Raw genomic sequence first — 17202 nt, forward strand, 5'->3', positions numbered from 1 at the left:
TATTTTTATTGAGCTAATTCAAGCTTTCGTCACAATTTTCACGATTTTTCTTATTTGGTTTCAAATATACGGACAAATGAACGAATGAACGAACGATCGCAAAAATATTTATATTTTTTTTCTTTCCTCTCTTTCTCTTCCTCTATCCATTTACATTGGTACTTTTACATATTCGTGTCGCGAAAACGCCAATTTTCAACGCAAATGGAATGTACTCTCTTTCGAAGGTACAACGTTGTTACGATTCGAGGGACTGTTAATTTGTTTACCGTGAGTCCTGGAAAATGAAATTAAAGTAAAAAGTATGTAATATCGCAGGAACTTGTGTATCATGGCTGCCAATCTCACACACACATACATTAAATATATATATATATATATATATATACATATGTATATAATCATATGTATTTAAAATAATCAAGTCGATCGTAATTACGTTTAAAAGAGTATTATATCAAAACAATTTCCCTGAGATGTAAATAATAAACGATGTGTATTCTCTTTCTCTTTCTTTCTTTGTATACGTATTAAGAGAATATTATTATGAAATGTAACAAACCTTTCCGTCTCTTTTATTCTCTCTTTATTCTTTCTCATTTGGTGTTGTGAGACCCGAATCGATAGTGATCCATCCTAGTAGTACAAGACCTATCAGTTCGTAGGTTTCGAAAGAATACGGTCGATGTATGAAGTTACTTGTCCGGATAGTTCATAGGGCTTCGTTGTCAAACTGTGCCCTCGTTTGACTCGATTCATTTTATTTGCGACGAGCTTAGCTAGCGCTTTTAAAAGAGCGAGAGAGAAAAAAGAAAAAGAGAAAAAGAGAGAAAAGAGTTCTAGATAAAAGTAGAACGTAGATATTCGTAGTAAATCTGTTTTTTCGTAGAATCACTCCCCCCACTCCCACTCCCACTTATTTCTATCTTTCACTTTTCTCTATCTCATTGCGATCTTTTGCGATAAGAGTAAATAAATAAATAAGTAGGCATTTTCGTAGTTATCGAATACGTAGAAAACATTCTTTCGCTTTCGTATTTGTATTATTTTTTTATCATCCTCGTTTAACGATTAACGAATTAATAAAACTAAAAGAATATCATCTCGATCATTATGAATTTTGCTCGTTTAAGTTTCCTCGTATCCCCTTCAATGAACAAATCGAAGAAAGAAAAACAAAGTTTATAAAATAAATTATTCTTCTCCTAATATTAGACATAGATATGAGTATCGTTAACGAAAAACTAAAAAAAACACAATAAAAAAGGAGAGAATCGTATCGTACCAAGAAATACGTTTAAATTAAGGATAACTACGTACGAATTTGTCGAGTTCGAAGTTAAAGCAACCGGAATAGATTACGCGGGAGTGTTACTAGTAATAAGTAGTATGCGGAGAGTTGTCACATGTTCTCTCTCTCTCTCTCTCTCTTTTGCATGCACTCCAAATACACACAAATACACACACTCTCTCTTTCTCTCTTGTATGCACTCTAGATACGCACTTTCTTTCTCTTTCTCTTTCTCTCGTATACATCCCACAAACACACTACTTCTCTCTCTCTCTCTCTCTCTATCTCTCTATCTCTCTATCTATCTATCTCTTTCTATCTCTCTCGTACTGTTTCTCTTGTAGTGTAGATTCGTGCAACCTGACGGACCCATTACGCGGAGAGAACGGAGACGTAAATACTCATGAGTCGGCTGACACGTTCTTGCGGCTCTTGTAACTAATGCGCGAGAACTCGTACGACGTATTACGTACGTACGTATGGTACGTACCGTTCGTTCGTTTGTACGTATGTATGTATATATGTACATATGTATGCACGTATGTATGTACGTATGTAAGTACGTTTCGTTCGCCGATGCAACGCAACGGCTGACACGCGGAATAGATGCCAGTCTGTTCTTCTACGCCCTCTTTCCTCGAGATCGCATTACCGATCGCGTTTTGCCGCACCTATTCCTCTCTCTCTCTCTCTCTCTCTCTCTCTCTCTCTCTCTCTCTCCTTCTCTTTCTCTCCCTTTTCTCTTCTTCCTCTTATCTCTTTCCTCTTTCCTCTTTCCTCCTTGTATTTCGCGCACGTGTCTACGAACGATCTCGATTTTCCTCGTTTCATTCTTAAACGAGGAATTTATAGAACGGGAAAGATCGATGCTTCGCTAGCATATTTGCAGAGTATAGAGGACGCTTAGAGTATGGTATATTAAAAAAAAAAAAAAAAGATAAATAAGATCGTCACGAATAGTTTGTGAGGATTGCCTTTTATTGTCAATGAGATTGAGTATGTTTAGAGTATGAAGTATTTAAGAAAAAGAAACGAAGAAAGAAATAATAAAAAAGGAAATAAATATAAATGATATATTAGATCGTCATGAAAAATTTATGACGATTGTTTTTTAATGTCAATGATAGATATATGTACAATTGATAGGAATCGATAAATTTAAAGAAACGAGAAACAGAAAAAAATGTATAAAGATTTGATCCAATTTCTTCTTTCAATGTATACACAGAACTAGATACGTTTTTAGCATCATTAAATATTCATGTTTATATCTGTGTAGATATATATGCATGTTTCAATTTATGTGTGTATATATGTGTGTATATATGTATGTATATGCATGTATGCATGGAGAAATAGCATGAACTTTCTGGTCAATCGGATATAGTATGAAAATATGTTTGATAAATATACCAATGATATTATAAATTAATGATATTATATTAATTAATATTATACTAAAAGTATTAACACACTATAATATACAGAAAGGATTCTTTTTTTTTTATGTATCTTTCTCGTTTTTTGATAAATATAAAAATTAAAAATAATAAGAAGTTGATGCAAGATTTGAGACAATAATTTATGGACATTATATCAATGCTTTTAACATGAACAATTTCTTCGTTTATTTTGGATATATTTGTACAAAAATAATTTCAAAAGGAAATTAACAATATGATTACGTGACTATCAAGTTGTATATATTCATATATTATATTTTTTTTGTCGTCTAAATATCATCATTCATATTTCATAAATGAATTTTGATATTATAATATAACTTATATTAGTACAATAGATTATATATTGTACTTAGTACAGTATAATTATAATATATTATAAATTACTTTTGATATATAATCATGATAATAATTATATTATACTGTAAAATATATGTTATAATTAATAAGTATAATTATTGTATTATGAATTATACATTGTAAGCTTCAGATTAAATAACTTTTTATTAGATATAAAAAAAACATTGGGTTTATAGAATGTCAATTCTTTTTTCAGTTCAAACGGGACGAATGACAAAAACTGTAGCAATTTATTTTTATAAACTCTAAATAACAATTGAAGTATCTTTTTCTTTCTATTGAAAAAAACAAAGAACATGTCGTTTGTATTTCGTTTGTTTCGATCTTTTCGTAAAAATGGCGAGCAAATATACGAAGGCTTTATTGTTAAAAAAAAAAAAAAAAAAAGAAAAATAGAGAAAAAAAGAAGAAAAATACTACGTTATTTTTTCTTTTATTTTGTTTGCAAATAAAAAACATGGAATAAAGAGAACGTTGAGTTTAGAAATCTCCTCGTTAGAATGGTTAGGAAAACATAAATACGTGAAAATTGTGAACAACAATAAAAGTTAATATGACAATGTGGACTCCATGAATCTGAAAACAAAGGAAATGCCACTTGCTTTTGTCAAGCAATTTTACAGTATTCCATTATACCGAACTGATTGCATCGAATACCGCCGGTTAACCGCGCGTAAACAATCCATTGATTTTAACGATTGATATACATATGTATAACTGTAAAAACGAATAAATCGTGTCCTCGAGGTATCTAACAAAATGATAAAAATTAAAAATGCATTTAAAAAATGAAATCTATGGAAATATAATGTATCGATAATATTCAAAATTATATATATATACATACACATGTTTGCGTGCGTGTACGTGTATAGAGATAAATTTAGTAACATTATCTTTTCCTGATTATACAATTTTCTCTCTTCTTTTTTCTTTTTTTTTTTTTTTTTTTTTCTATAGCGAACTATAAATATTTAGTAACAATTTTGGAGATTCATAACTTTCTTTAATAATAATTTAGCTTTTATAATTTTATTTAATATATATTTTATTTAATGTACTTAATATAGCTTTATTTAATAATAATTTAATCATTAAGAAAAGAAAAATACTATTAACATATAATTTATATTGTCATTGGAAAGAATTCTGAGATGACTTTTACATTATTTTCTTTTTTTCTTTCTGTCGCTTTTCTTTATAACTTATCTTATAATAAAAATATAATATTTATTACGTCTTTTATAAAAATGACATCTTCTATAAAAATATTTATTTTTCAATTTCACACGAATACAAAATATATCCATAATCCATACTCGTATAATCTTTAAACCTTACAAAACGAATTCATACGAAACAAGCAGAAAATAAGCTTTCTATTAGTTAAACGATGTATAGTATTAATTACAAAATAAAAAATAACAAAGTAAAAGGATGAGAAAAAAAAAGAACAAACAAAATCAAATGAAGTATTATCAAAAAATCAATTTCGTTAGTTCGACGAGTATAAAGATTGGTGAAATTCAAATTCGCGAAGAGAATACAGTTGATTATTATATTATTTACAAATAAATACGTGTAGCCTCAAAAACAGACATAATACTATCACGAGGAGAGAAAAGCGGCAACGAGAAAATAATGGCGGTGAGTGGATATTGCGTGTATGGCTGTCACGCATGCGGAACTTATAAGCACTCGTGACACGAGCGCGACGTGTGCACTCGTTGAGTGCTCTATGCGTGCTCATCCTCTTCCTCTCGTTCCGTTTTATATATATAAATATACATATATAAACACATACATATAAACATACGTATATGAACGTGTGTGTGTATACGTATGTATGTATGTTTTGACTCATCTGTAAATACGCCAGTAACAACCACTCATCCATCCATACACACACATATATATCTGTATATTAGTATATAGGTAAAATTTATATATATATATATATATATATATATATATATATACATATATATATATAGATTTGTACGTAAGTATAATTACACACACATGTATTTATTTATGTGTATATATATGTATGTATATATGTATGTATGTATCTATGAATATATGTATGTATGAATATATAGCGACAGAGAAGGGAGTGGAGAGAGGGATATGTCGACCAATGACGATAACGACGACGAGACCACTCGTTGGACGAAGGATCGGGAATGCTCGAGTACCCAATTCACTTTGTCAAAACCACGCGAGTCTCTGATAATATACGATTGGAAAATGTATTACAGCTATTTCGCGACGAAATGTATAAAAAAAAAAGAAAAAAGAAAGCAATAGAAGTTCTTTCTTGTCGATAACGACGGAAAATCGAGACATCGTTTATTTATTTATTTTCTTTATATATATGTATATATATATATATATGTTTGACGAATGTTCTCTCCGACGATGTTTCTCTTGATTTTTTTATTTCAGTTTTGACTCATCTCCGTTTGAATAATTATTCAGTGGCAAACGATAAAATTGTCCTTTTCTCTCTCTCTCTCTCTCTCTCTCTCTCTCTCTCTCTCTCTCTCTCTCTCTCTCTCTCTCTCTTTTAAAAATGTAGAGACCTCAGAGATTTCATAAAAATATGTATGTAGTATATTTATCTAGAAGTACCGTGATATTTTTATCTACGGCGACGAAGTTAATTTAAACGAATCTCTTTTATATTTACGGACGATTTCGTCCGACTTTTCAAATAATAATAAATTAATTAAAAGATAGTACTCACTTTCTTTTCTCTCCTTTTTACTTCTTTTTTTTTTTCTTGACGATTAATAAAGTTAATAACAATTCTCTTTTCCTTTCCTTTTTTGTTCTAATTTATATCCTCACTTCACTTAGTTTTTCCTATTTTTCTTTTTATTTCTTGTTTCGTGTAAACAAAGGATCGACTTCTTAACCGGGTCACGATATTTTTCGAAAAATATCTTTCTCCTACGTTTAAAAATATCTAAGGTAGAAAACGTTCTCGGACGTTACTAGTATGTGGTAGCGTCTAACTCTGTTCTCGGGACATCGGGAAAGATGTAAAAGCATATATGTACGTCGTTTCTCTTTCCTTGCCTTTCATTTTCCTTCGTTCGAATCCGAAAAAGCTCTTGGCGCCGTTACGTTTTCTTCGTATCGTAGTGAAAAATGAAAAGAAAAGCAAAAGAAAAGAAAAGAAGAGAAAAAGGAAAACAAAAAAAAAAAAAAAGAAAAATACAAGAGAGAGGCTAGAAAAAAGAAAAAAAAAAAGAAGATAGAGAAAGAAAAGGAAGAAGGAAAGTAACCGAGATAGCAATGGAGTATTCCCATTTAAATGCATTCCTCCTCTCCCTCTTTTTCTCTGTATGTGTGTGTGTGTGTGTGTGTGTGTATGTGTGTGCATGTGTATGTATCTACAGATTGTGTATACAACCTTTTGCGCAAACGAAGTCAACGCCTGGAATCCCTTCGTATAATTTTCACACAAAACACGCGCGCGAGATGTTTAACCTCAGTTCGAAAAAAAGGAAAGATAAAAAAAAAAAGAAAGAAAGAGGAAAAAAAAAGGAGCCAGCCGTATGCTCGCGCGTGTTCGCGCGGAGATAACGCGGTGAACTCGATTTTTGTGTATGCACGTTTTCTTTATCTTTCTTTTCCTCTTCCTTTTTTTCTTTCTTTTTCTCTCTCTCTTTCTCTCTTTTTCACCATTGAAAGATTCGAAACTCTCTGAATGTGCCAAGTATGTATATTAGATTTATTATACAAAGGATAGATCGATCATTGTAATATTATCTATTGTAACTGACATTGATATCGAATATATTAACTTTTTAATAAAAATATTTCATAAATAATTTATTAATAATTATATAAATATTGTTAAATAATTGAAATGTTTGTAAATTATTTATTTGTTAAACTTTTATTAAATTTTTCAATAAATTTTTCTATACTTTTCACTCTTGATAAATTTGCATGGATAAATTCGAAGCTTGCTAATGTAATGAATGTAACACATAGAATAAATTGTTAAGTATAACTTATTTTGATTATAATTAATCATTTTTAAATCGAAAAATGAGAAATTATTTAGTAATTTGTTAATAAAAATAATATGCTAATGAAAAAGGACATATACTGATAATGAATATGTATTATGTACATTAATAATGCTACAATTGTGCATTTACGAAACAAAAATTTATGATCGTGAATATGTAATCTATCTTGTATTATTTATCATCTTTTATATATTTTTTTTTTTTTAAGTTTTTCAAACGTTTCTGTTCAGAACATTTTACGAACTAATTCTATTTCGAAATTGTATTCTACTAATATCTTTTCATTCAGAATCGCACGAGCGATCAATTCGTATAGAAAAAAAATATTAGAGATCTATCTAAAAAATGTCAATGACTTTGAAATCTCGTAAAAATAGAAATCTTGATTATTTATCAAATATATTCTTTGAAATAATGTAATTTTTTCCGGAGTAATTCGTTTCTTATGAAATCAAAGATAATAAAGATATTTAAGATGATAACTATTACATCGTAGTTATACTATTATTTAATATTAATATTATATATACATATTTAATATTATTATTAAATTAATAAATGTTATTAATTACTCGTATAATATACTTGTTAATAATACATTAAGTTATCCATACTCTGCATCTATTCATGTATATATGTATTGTATATGTATATGTGTATTGAAAATCATGGACAAAGCAATCGATGTAATTTTATTTTTATATCGAAGTAAATAAACATGAAAAAAGAAATGATAAAAGTTGTTATAGTGTAATGACCATTAGAGGTGGAAAAGTTTCTGCTTTTTTTTTTCGTATTTTTTTTTTTTTCATTTATAGATATTAATTTTTTTGTATTATTAAATATTAATATCTTTAATAAATTAATATTTATAATTAACCTACACGAGATAATGTTTTAAATTATTCATCTATTATTCTAATCGATCGTCAATTAATTCCTTTCTTTCGCGTTCTTTTCTCTGTCTATTTTTTTCTTTTTCTCTTTATCCGAAAACTTCAAATTTCATTTTCAAATTTCTATCTTGTTTGAGAAAAAACTCAATTTACGTAGTATAGGAAATAAATCATTTCAAAAAATAAAAAAATTTTTAATCGTTTTATAATTCGTTAACGAAACGATTAAAATCTGTTTAAAATTTGATTAAAATCTATTATATATTTTAATCAAAATTTTTAATTCACTTTTCCATATAACTCATTCCGATAACAATAATACTAATTTCATTTGAAAATCAACGAATGAAAAATTATTCGTAAATATTCTAATAACGATCATTTATACGAAAAACAAAAAAAAAGTACGAATTACTTCGATCGCATTTGCAATTCATCGTTTGATATCATACATTTTTACGATTCCAATTAAATCATAAAAAAATGAATTTTTTAATATCACATTTCACATATCACTCGGTATTTTCAAACTTCCAAAATTACATGTACAAATATATTATATATACAATTAGGTAGTTGATACACTTCAATGATTTTCGTAATGGGAAATTTTAAGGACAAGAAGAAGAAATAGAAAAAGAAGTAACAAACAAGGAGAAGAACAAGAAGAAGAACATGAAGAAGAAAAAGAAGAAAAAGAAGAAGAAGAAGAAGTCGTTGTAAGGCTTACCAACGAAGACGGCCGTACTGTTGTGCCTTGGATCGTGAGGACAGAGACCTAGAGCTTCCATCTCGCTCTTTAACGTGTACGCGCCATCCTAGAATACAGATTAGAAAAGGGTTTAGAACGGAGCTGTTCCTTCGACATCCTCTTCGAGCTATCGAGAATATTGATCGTGTCATGTTTAGCATATATATCGCTTTGATACTTGTTCTCTTAACCCATTGAAGTAAGATATGTATGTATTGTACGAATATACATACATATTGTACGAGTATCCATACTTATTAAGAAGTAGTTCAATTTGCACGTAAAAATACATTAAACGCGATCCCGTACAAAACTGGATTTATACGAAACGAGGAAAATATTTTTAACTTTTTGATATATTCAAGATGATTGAATAATTTGAAATACATTCGAAGTAATTGTTACAATTGTTAAATATCTCTTCAATTGTTATAATGAAAATAATTATTTATTTCTAATTACAATGTATTTTTACAATGTCGGTATGTATATCTCTAATTATAATATATTTTTATGTAATTCACGTAGATCTATTTGTTCAATTCTTATTATTTCTTATAATTTAAAGGATTATTTAAATAATTGTTTAATTCATACTTGTATAACTTATACGATTCGTATAACATATTTCCTGTTTTATAAGAATGTTAATCGTAAAGAGAAATCAATAAAAAATGATCTAATAATTTTGCAATAAAGTTTAATTAGTAATAAAATGGCAGTGGTCGTATAATAATGACGGTTCAATTATTATAAAAGTATATGACGATACAATTATTATCTATACTCAATTATAGTCTATATATATTTATAATTCGTTTGTCTATTCGTTCAATTCTTATTATTTATTATAACATATAGGATTATTACAAAATTGTTTCCAAATATATAATATTTCGAAATCCATGCATAATGGATTATACGACATACGATGATTAATCGTAAAGAGAAAATCAATAAAAAATTCTTTTCTAGATTTTCAATAAATTAATTAATAAGGAATAATAAAATGGCAGAGTAGGAACATCACGTTGGTCAACAATTACAAGCCGTGCGTTAAAAGAACAAGAAAAAGAAGAAGAAGAAGAAGAAGAAGAGGAAAGAGAAAAATAAAAAGAAGAAAAAAAAAGAAAAAAGAACTTAACGAAGTTTCACAACTTTCGTGCTTGTCGAAAAGTGAAAAGTTTTTGTGGCGAACGATCGCTATCTTTCATTTCTTTTTTCGTAAAACGTTACTTCGATAGAGTTAACTTCTTCGCTCGGTCGTTTCTTATATGAAAGTGGAACACGCAGAGAGCTCGATTGTGTAACGTGATAGTCGGTAAACGGATGAGAAGTGGCTCGGAAAAAGCGTGTAAAACGGGTTCACACGATATATGTATATATGACTCTCTCTTTCTCTCTTTCTTTTTCTCTCTTTCTTTCTTTTACAGAACAGAGTTTCCTTCCTTCCTTCCGTTTGCGTTAAAAAGCCCGCGCTTATCTTTGACCGCCGAAACTATATTTTCGTTCTTTGTGGCAGAACGAATCTTGGTGCATCGCGAATGGTTTTCGAATGGAGCGACACGAGTCCATCCGGAAAAACATCTCGAGCTCGTTTCCCTACTGAGTTGTTATTACGATTGTAGTAGTAATAGTAGTGATGGTAGCTAGTAACACCCGTTCGTTTATCTTCTTTCTTCCTTTCGTTACACGCCTGTTTTATTCCATTGTTCGTTACATTTCGCATAACAAACGTCGCGCGTTTACGTCGTTTATACGACTTTGCACGGCTAATTTTTTGTTTTATTTTATTTTATTTTTTTTTTCTTTAATTTTCTGTTCTTTCTTCTTCTTCTTCTTCTTTGTTTCTTTTTTTTTATTTTTTTTTTATTTTATTTCGCGAGAGAATAATTACGGGAATCGTTAGTCGAGCAGTGAACGGTGGTGCTATCTTTATTGAGTTTTATATAAATTGTTGATTCTAAGAATAAACAAATATTGTAATATATATATATGTACATATATATATACATATATATTTATATTTATATTTATTTATTTATTTATTTATTTATTTATTTATTTATGTTATTATTTTATTATTTTATTATTTTGCTTCTTCAGGAAAAAAAGAAAGAAAAAAGAAAAAAAGAGAGAAGAAGAGGAATTATGGAAATCATTGAAGGATCGTATCGATTTATGCGTGAGCACAAAGTTACCCCTAGGAATTAATTTCTCTCGATATTCTGCAGTGTTTCTTTCTTTCCTTTTATTTTATTTTTTTATCGTTCTTTCATACCTTTTCGTTTTATTCCCATTTTGTTTGTTTGTTTCTTTTTTCCTTCTTGTTTAGTTTCGTTTAATCGAAAAAAGATTCGATCTTTTCGATCCCTCGGCTCGATTTATAATTTCTTCTTTTTTTTTTTTTTTCCTTTTTTCTCCTCGTCGCTATCAAACGACGCGAGAGTGTGGCTTCGAAAAAATCGTCACCACGATCGTAACAACAAACGTTTCTAAAAAAAAAAAAAAAAAAAAAAAAAAAGAATACAATAAAAAAAATCGAGTAGAATCGAAGGCACGAAGCCAAATTTTTGTATCGCTCGTGATACATCGCGGAGTAACACACCCGTGTAAAAGTATAGCTACTTTTTCTCCTTTTTCTTTTCCTACTTTTTGTCCGTTCCTTCTTCTTTTTTTAATTTCTTTTTTTCTTGTTCCTTTTCAACTCTTTCTTCTTTCTTTTTCGAGAGAAAAAAGAAAAGAGTAAAAATCGCGAGGAAACGCTTAGTGCGATATTGTGTCGTCGAAAGCACAAGCGTACACACACACACACACACACACACACACACACACACACACAGATACACACACGCACATATACACACATACACAGACACATTTTTTTCGAGGTGAGTGTTATCAAGTAACGAAAAAAGAAGGGAAAAAATAAAACCGAGATAAAGAGAATTCGTTTAATCGATAGCACGCTCGTTTTAACGAGAACGAAAGGAGTGATAGAGACGGAGAACGTAGTCGAAAAATCTCGATACATTTCGTTCTAACGTCAGGATGAGGAGGCAACCGGGCAGATAATTGCAATCAGCACCGCATTGAAAACGATACTCGTCAAGTGCACGTGATCGGAATGGAAGTCGATTTGATCGTTATCTCGCGCTTTATCGATGCACTTCCACGAACTCTTCGACGAGCTGGAGTTGAGCTTTTCGATTACCTCTGGAATTTTCTCGTTATCATTGGATTTTATACGTCTTTCCTAAACCTGCCACTTTGATCTGTCCCAAAGAACATACGATTTACGTTGATCTTTCATACCTTTCTCTCTCTTTCTCTCTCTCTTTTTCTTTTTTTTTTTTTTCTTTTCTTCATCCTTACTATTTATTTCAAATTTTATTTATGTTGTTTGTTTATTTAAATGCGATACTATACGAGTTTTGAAATACATTTAATAAGAGTTAGATATAAATTCCACGAATGTGAATTGTTTATTCATTCGGATGGATATAATTATTATAAAAGATGCGAGGGTTTATTATTGTTAAGAAATAATACAAAATGAAGAAAGGTCAATTTATAATTATTTACAAAATTTTTCTTTCATAAAAGCATATGTAAATATAATATTTACGTTGATCTTTCATACCTTCTCTCTTTCTCTCTTTTTCTTTTTTTTTCTTATCTTCATCTTTACTATTTATTTCAAATTTTATTTATGTTGTTTGTTTATTTAAATGTGATACTATACGAGTTTTGAAATAGCGTTTAATAGCGGTCACATGTAAATTATACGAATTACGTTTTCCATAATTAAAATTAAAGAATAACCATTCGTTTTGTTTTTTTAACTCTCACATAATCACGATTGTTTATTTATCATTAATATTTGATAAATAAATAAATAAAATAACCAAGATATCCCGTTAAAATTTCAATATTTATGAAGTATTTCGTCATAGGAAAAGTTTAGAAACAGCTGATATACGTAGATCAAACACGATGGATCAAACATGAAACATTCTCTCAATATAATTTTTTTTTTATTTTTTACGAAGTTCTTTTATACATACATACATACATACATACATGTATATATATATATTTTCTCTCTCTCGTATATGTATATATATAAGTACATAATCGTACAAAAGAATGTATGTAAAAAAAAAAAAGAGAAAGAGATAGAGAAAGAAGAGAGAGAGAGAGAGAGAGAGAGAGAGAGAGAGAGAGAGAGAAAAAGAGAAAGATAGAGAATATTCGATCGTTCGATCAAATTCGTATGCCGGTCTCGTTCTCGACTCGCTTCGTAGCCCGGATTGAGTTAGCCTATCATTGCACGAGTTGCGATATATACGAGAATCGCTCGTAAAATCGGGAGAGGATCGTGGCCGATGTTGAACGAAGAGGACGAAGAGGACGACGAGGACGATGAGAAGAAAGAAGAAAACTGAGAAGTACGACGTGGAGAAACGTTGAAAAGAGTAAGAGAGGAAAAAGGAGAGGGAATAGAAGAAAGAGGAGGAGAAAGAGAAGGATGAGAAGGAGGCAAACGGGAGGTGAGTGCAACCAATGAATACAAGATTTCATCTCTTTTTTCTATCCCTTTACTCAACCCTTATACTCTTTCAACTCTTTCACTACGATATCATCATCTTTTTTCCATTCATAATATATACATGGATAAGTTATACTCGCATTTATGTTTGCATACATTTATACATTATATGTATAATATATAAATATTATATGTATAATAGTATTTATATATTATAAGTATAATCAACATCTATGTATATGTGTGTGTATGTGTGTGTGCGTGTGTGTGTGTGTGTATTTCTACGATAGCATCAAGCAGATATAATGATACAAAATTAGGATATCTATTAAAAGGGAAGTTACTTAAAGAATTAAAAAGTTCAGAATTATTGATAATATTAAAAATTCATTCACATGTTTCGGTTAAGTTTCATCTATGTAAATATTTGTGTGTGTGTATGTATTTTTACGGTTGCATCAAACATGTATTTTTACTATTGCTTCTAACAGATATGATAACACGAAAGTAGGCTATCTATTACAAGAGAAGTTATTAAAAGAATTTAAAAAATCCAAGACTATCAATAATGATAAAGATCGATTCACATTTTTCGGTTAAATCATTATTCAATCATCGGCTAGCAATATATCAATTTTTCGGTTACTCATCTATGTAAGTATGTTTGTTTGTGTGTGTATTTCTGTTTGTATTTCTACGTAAATTTTATGTTTCTATTATACATCAAGTATGATGATACGAAATTAGGTTATTTATTGAAAGGAAAGTTAATAAAATAAAATAAAATAAAATAAAGTAAAATATCGAAGGATTATCAATAATATTAAAGATAGATTCACAAATTGATTCACGACTAATTCTCAGTTAAATCTCGATAGCGCTTTTGTAATTTACATTAGAGGAATTTTCTACGATGAATCGACGATCTAATTGACTTTAAGACCGAACGGAAACGTTTGATTGTATACACTTAAATTACATAGGTACGATAATGTTAAAATTACAATGGTCGAACAATCGGAACGAATAGTGAATTCGAAATAATACAAATAGACCTTAAATCGAGTCTTTTGATATTCTAACTATTCCAATTATCTGTAGTTACGTATTTATTTATCTATATATATATATATATATACATATATACATATACACACACACACACACATACATATATATATATATATATGTTAAATTCAGGAACGAGTATGCCGAATTAGTGATTTTTTCTTTTTCTTTCTTTTTTTTTTTTTTTTATTTGTACATTTGTTTAGAGAAATTTTCCTCCTCTTATTTCTCCACACACGTACATACATACATACATATGTACGTACATACATACACACTACTTTTATAGACCGATTAATCTGCGTAATCGAGAAAAACTCGTGGCGATCTGAGTGTAGAAATTCGTTTTATCAGGAAGAACGGCATGCACGGTGGCATACTGAAAAGCGTGTAATTACAGGAAGTTCAAGGAACTGAATCTAAAGGCAAATGGATGAACGAACACCGAGGGTACAGGGATGGAATAACGTTGGAACGAAATGCACCGAGACCGAAGCGAAATGAAACGAAACGAAACGAAACGAAACGAAACGAAATGGACGATTAAACCGAAGATAAGAACAATGTTCCTGACGTGACGGGCCTAAAAAAGCAGGGCTAGCAACGTTTTCTTTATATTCATATGAAATTTCTTTCATTATCTAACGTACATCTAACAAAATTCATTACGATTATTATTCTTCGAACAATTATTGATGATCTATTAATTATTATCAAAGACAATAACGAATTTATTAATTTTTTTTTTTTTCTATTCATTGAATTGATATCGTATTGTAACGTCGAATTAACAATTAGTTATATCACGTAGATTGTAAAATAATTGTTTTATATAACGAACGATAAATTCTTTTATTTTTAATTTCAAAGAAACGTGAATAGTTACATACACGTACACGTACAAATCTATGTGTATACGTGATCGTAAATTTTTTTTTGGATAAGGTTAATTACAATTCGCAAAATTAAAATTAATTTACTCGCATTATAATTACTTTTTTAGTTTATTATCGAATTTCAATTGCATTGTTTTTAACTTGCCATATCTTATGTGTTTTTATTTACATATGTATATTTATCATGTATCATAAGGGCATGTATAAGTTTGTAATCCAACGTAATTTATGATACGTATTTATGAATATAATAATTTATTAGTATAACGGTCAATGTTCATAAATGTAATATTTAACATTAATAGACATAATCCTCTTTTTTTTTTCTTGTCAATCAATTAACAAAATTCATATTTTATTTCAATATTTCAATGACATTGAAATGGACTTATTTGAACATGGATTATTAAATAAACTTATTAAATTATATTATTAACATCGATTGTATCTAATAATATAATTTTTTATATCTGATAATTTTATACTTTCAATTTTCATAGAAAATCTAGATACTTCAGTCATTATCTTTACTAAATAAATGCTTTTTAATATTCTTAACGATTATAACAATACAATACAATAATTATTGCTACTAAGCAATTAAACTATAGACATTATTATTGAATCGAATTCAAATTAAATGGATTGAAATTCCTCTGTTTTGTTTACTTTTTTAATTATACTATTATTTTATGAATTTGTAATAACTCTGAATAAATCAATAATAATTATAAGTCATGGTTAATATCGTATGATAACTTTTGAAAACGACGAACAACATTTTCCGAATGTTAACAATTACATTTACACATACGCGCATACATATGTATACATTTTGAAAGCAATTTTTTAATCGAACTATCTCCTACTCCGTGATTTGATTTATTAATTAAATGAAGTGACCCTACGTAATGCCAACAAAAAATATCTATATTAAAAAAAAAAAAAAAAAAGAAAAAGAAACAAAAAGAGAGAAAAAAATTCTAAACAAACATAAATACCTTCCTTAAATAAATATATATCCCAAATCTGTTAAAAAAAAAAAAAAAAAAAAAAAAAAAAAAGAGAGAGAGAGAGAACCAGATTTATTCGTAACACATTTATTCGTCCTTCGATTTAGCTTATAAATCAAAAAATTAAATTATATACTGATCGAACCTTCGTTCTCTTTCCACCTAGCACCCATTCACAATCACCCTTTTCTCCGTACCACCATCACCATCGCCACCATCAACCCCCATCGCTAATTATCATTAATTGGAAAAGTTGAGTCGAGCAAAGTAATGCGTTTTGTTCGACGATGCAGCGGCGGCTTTCGGAGAAAGATTCGTCGAAAGTGCTGCTGGCGTTAGTGATAGAGGTAAAGGTAAGGGTAAGAGAAAGAGAGAGAGAGAGAGAAAGAAGAAAGAAGGAAGGGAGGACGAAGACTCGTGATAAATTTCGCGCTGACAGAGTAATTGTAGAGCGCGTCGAGTAAAAGTTGAACGTTTGCAGAACGCGGTCTCCAACTGGCCGTCGCTTCGTCGTATTCGATCCTCTCCCTCCCACTCACCCTACGTCCTCTCTATAACTCCTTTAAAACCCTCTTTCTACCCACCCACCCTTATCCCGCCCACCAACCCCATTTTCTCATTCACATTTCAGGTTAACGCGAAATCAAGCTTCTAGTTGTTTCCAAGGACTTCTACGAAAGTGATAATGCCCGGGGGTTATACCCATTCGTCGAAATAATCGGCGAAATTAATTTGACTGATCCCGAACAATTAGCAAAAGGCACACACTTAAGATTCACTTCGTCGTAATTAGTCGAGAAACGTGCAACTAGAGATGGTGGTGATACAGAGATAAAGAGAGAAAGAGAGAGAGAGAGAGAGAG

The 17202-nt window shown here is 29.6% G+C and overlaps 1 protein-coding gene across 2 annotated transcripts in view; it reads right to left on the minus strand.

Annotated features, from left to right (window-relative positions):
- Window positions 1–17202, minus strand: part of LOC122635135 (semaphorin-1A-like) — a 287458-nt gene that overhangs the window by 23737 nt on the left and 246519 nt on the right. For both annotated transcript variants that reach the window (XM_043824971.1, XM_043824970.1), the window contains exon 6: window positions 8790–8877. In XM_043824971.1, the coding sequence (XP_043680906.1) occupies window positions 8790–8877 (88 nt within the window). The remainder of the gene's footprint in view (window positions 1–8789; window positions 8878–17202) is intronic.

Source organism: Vespula pensylvanica, chromosome 17 (assembly GCF_014466175.1).
Source record: "Vespula pensylvanica isolate Volc-1 chromosome 17, ASM1446617v1, whole genome shotgun sequence".
NCBI lineage: Eukaryota > Metazoa > Arthropoda > Insecta > Hymenoptera > Vespidae > Vespula > Vespula pensylvanica.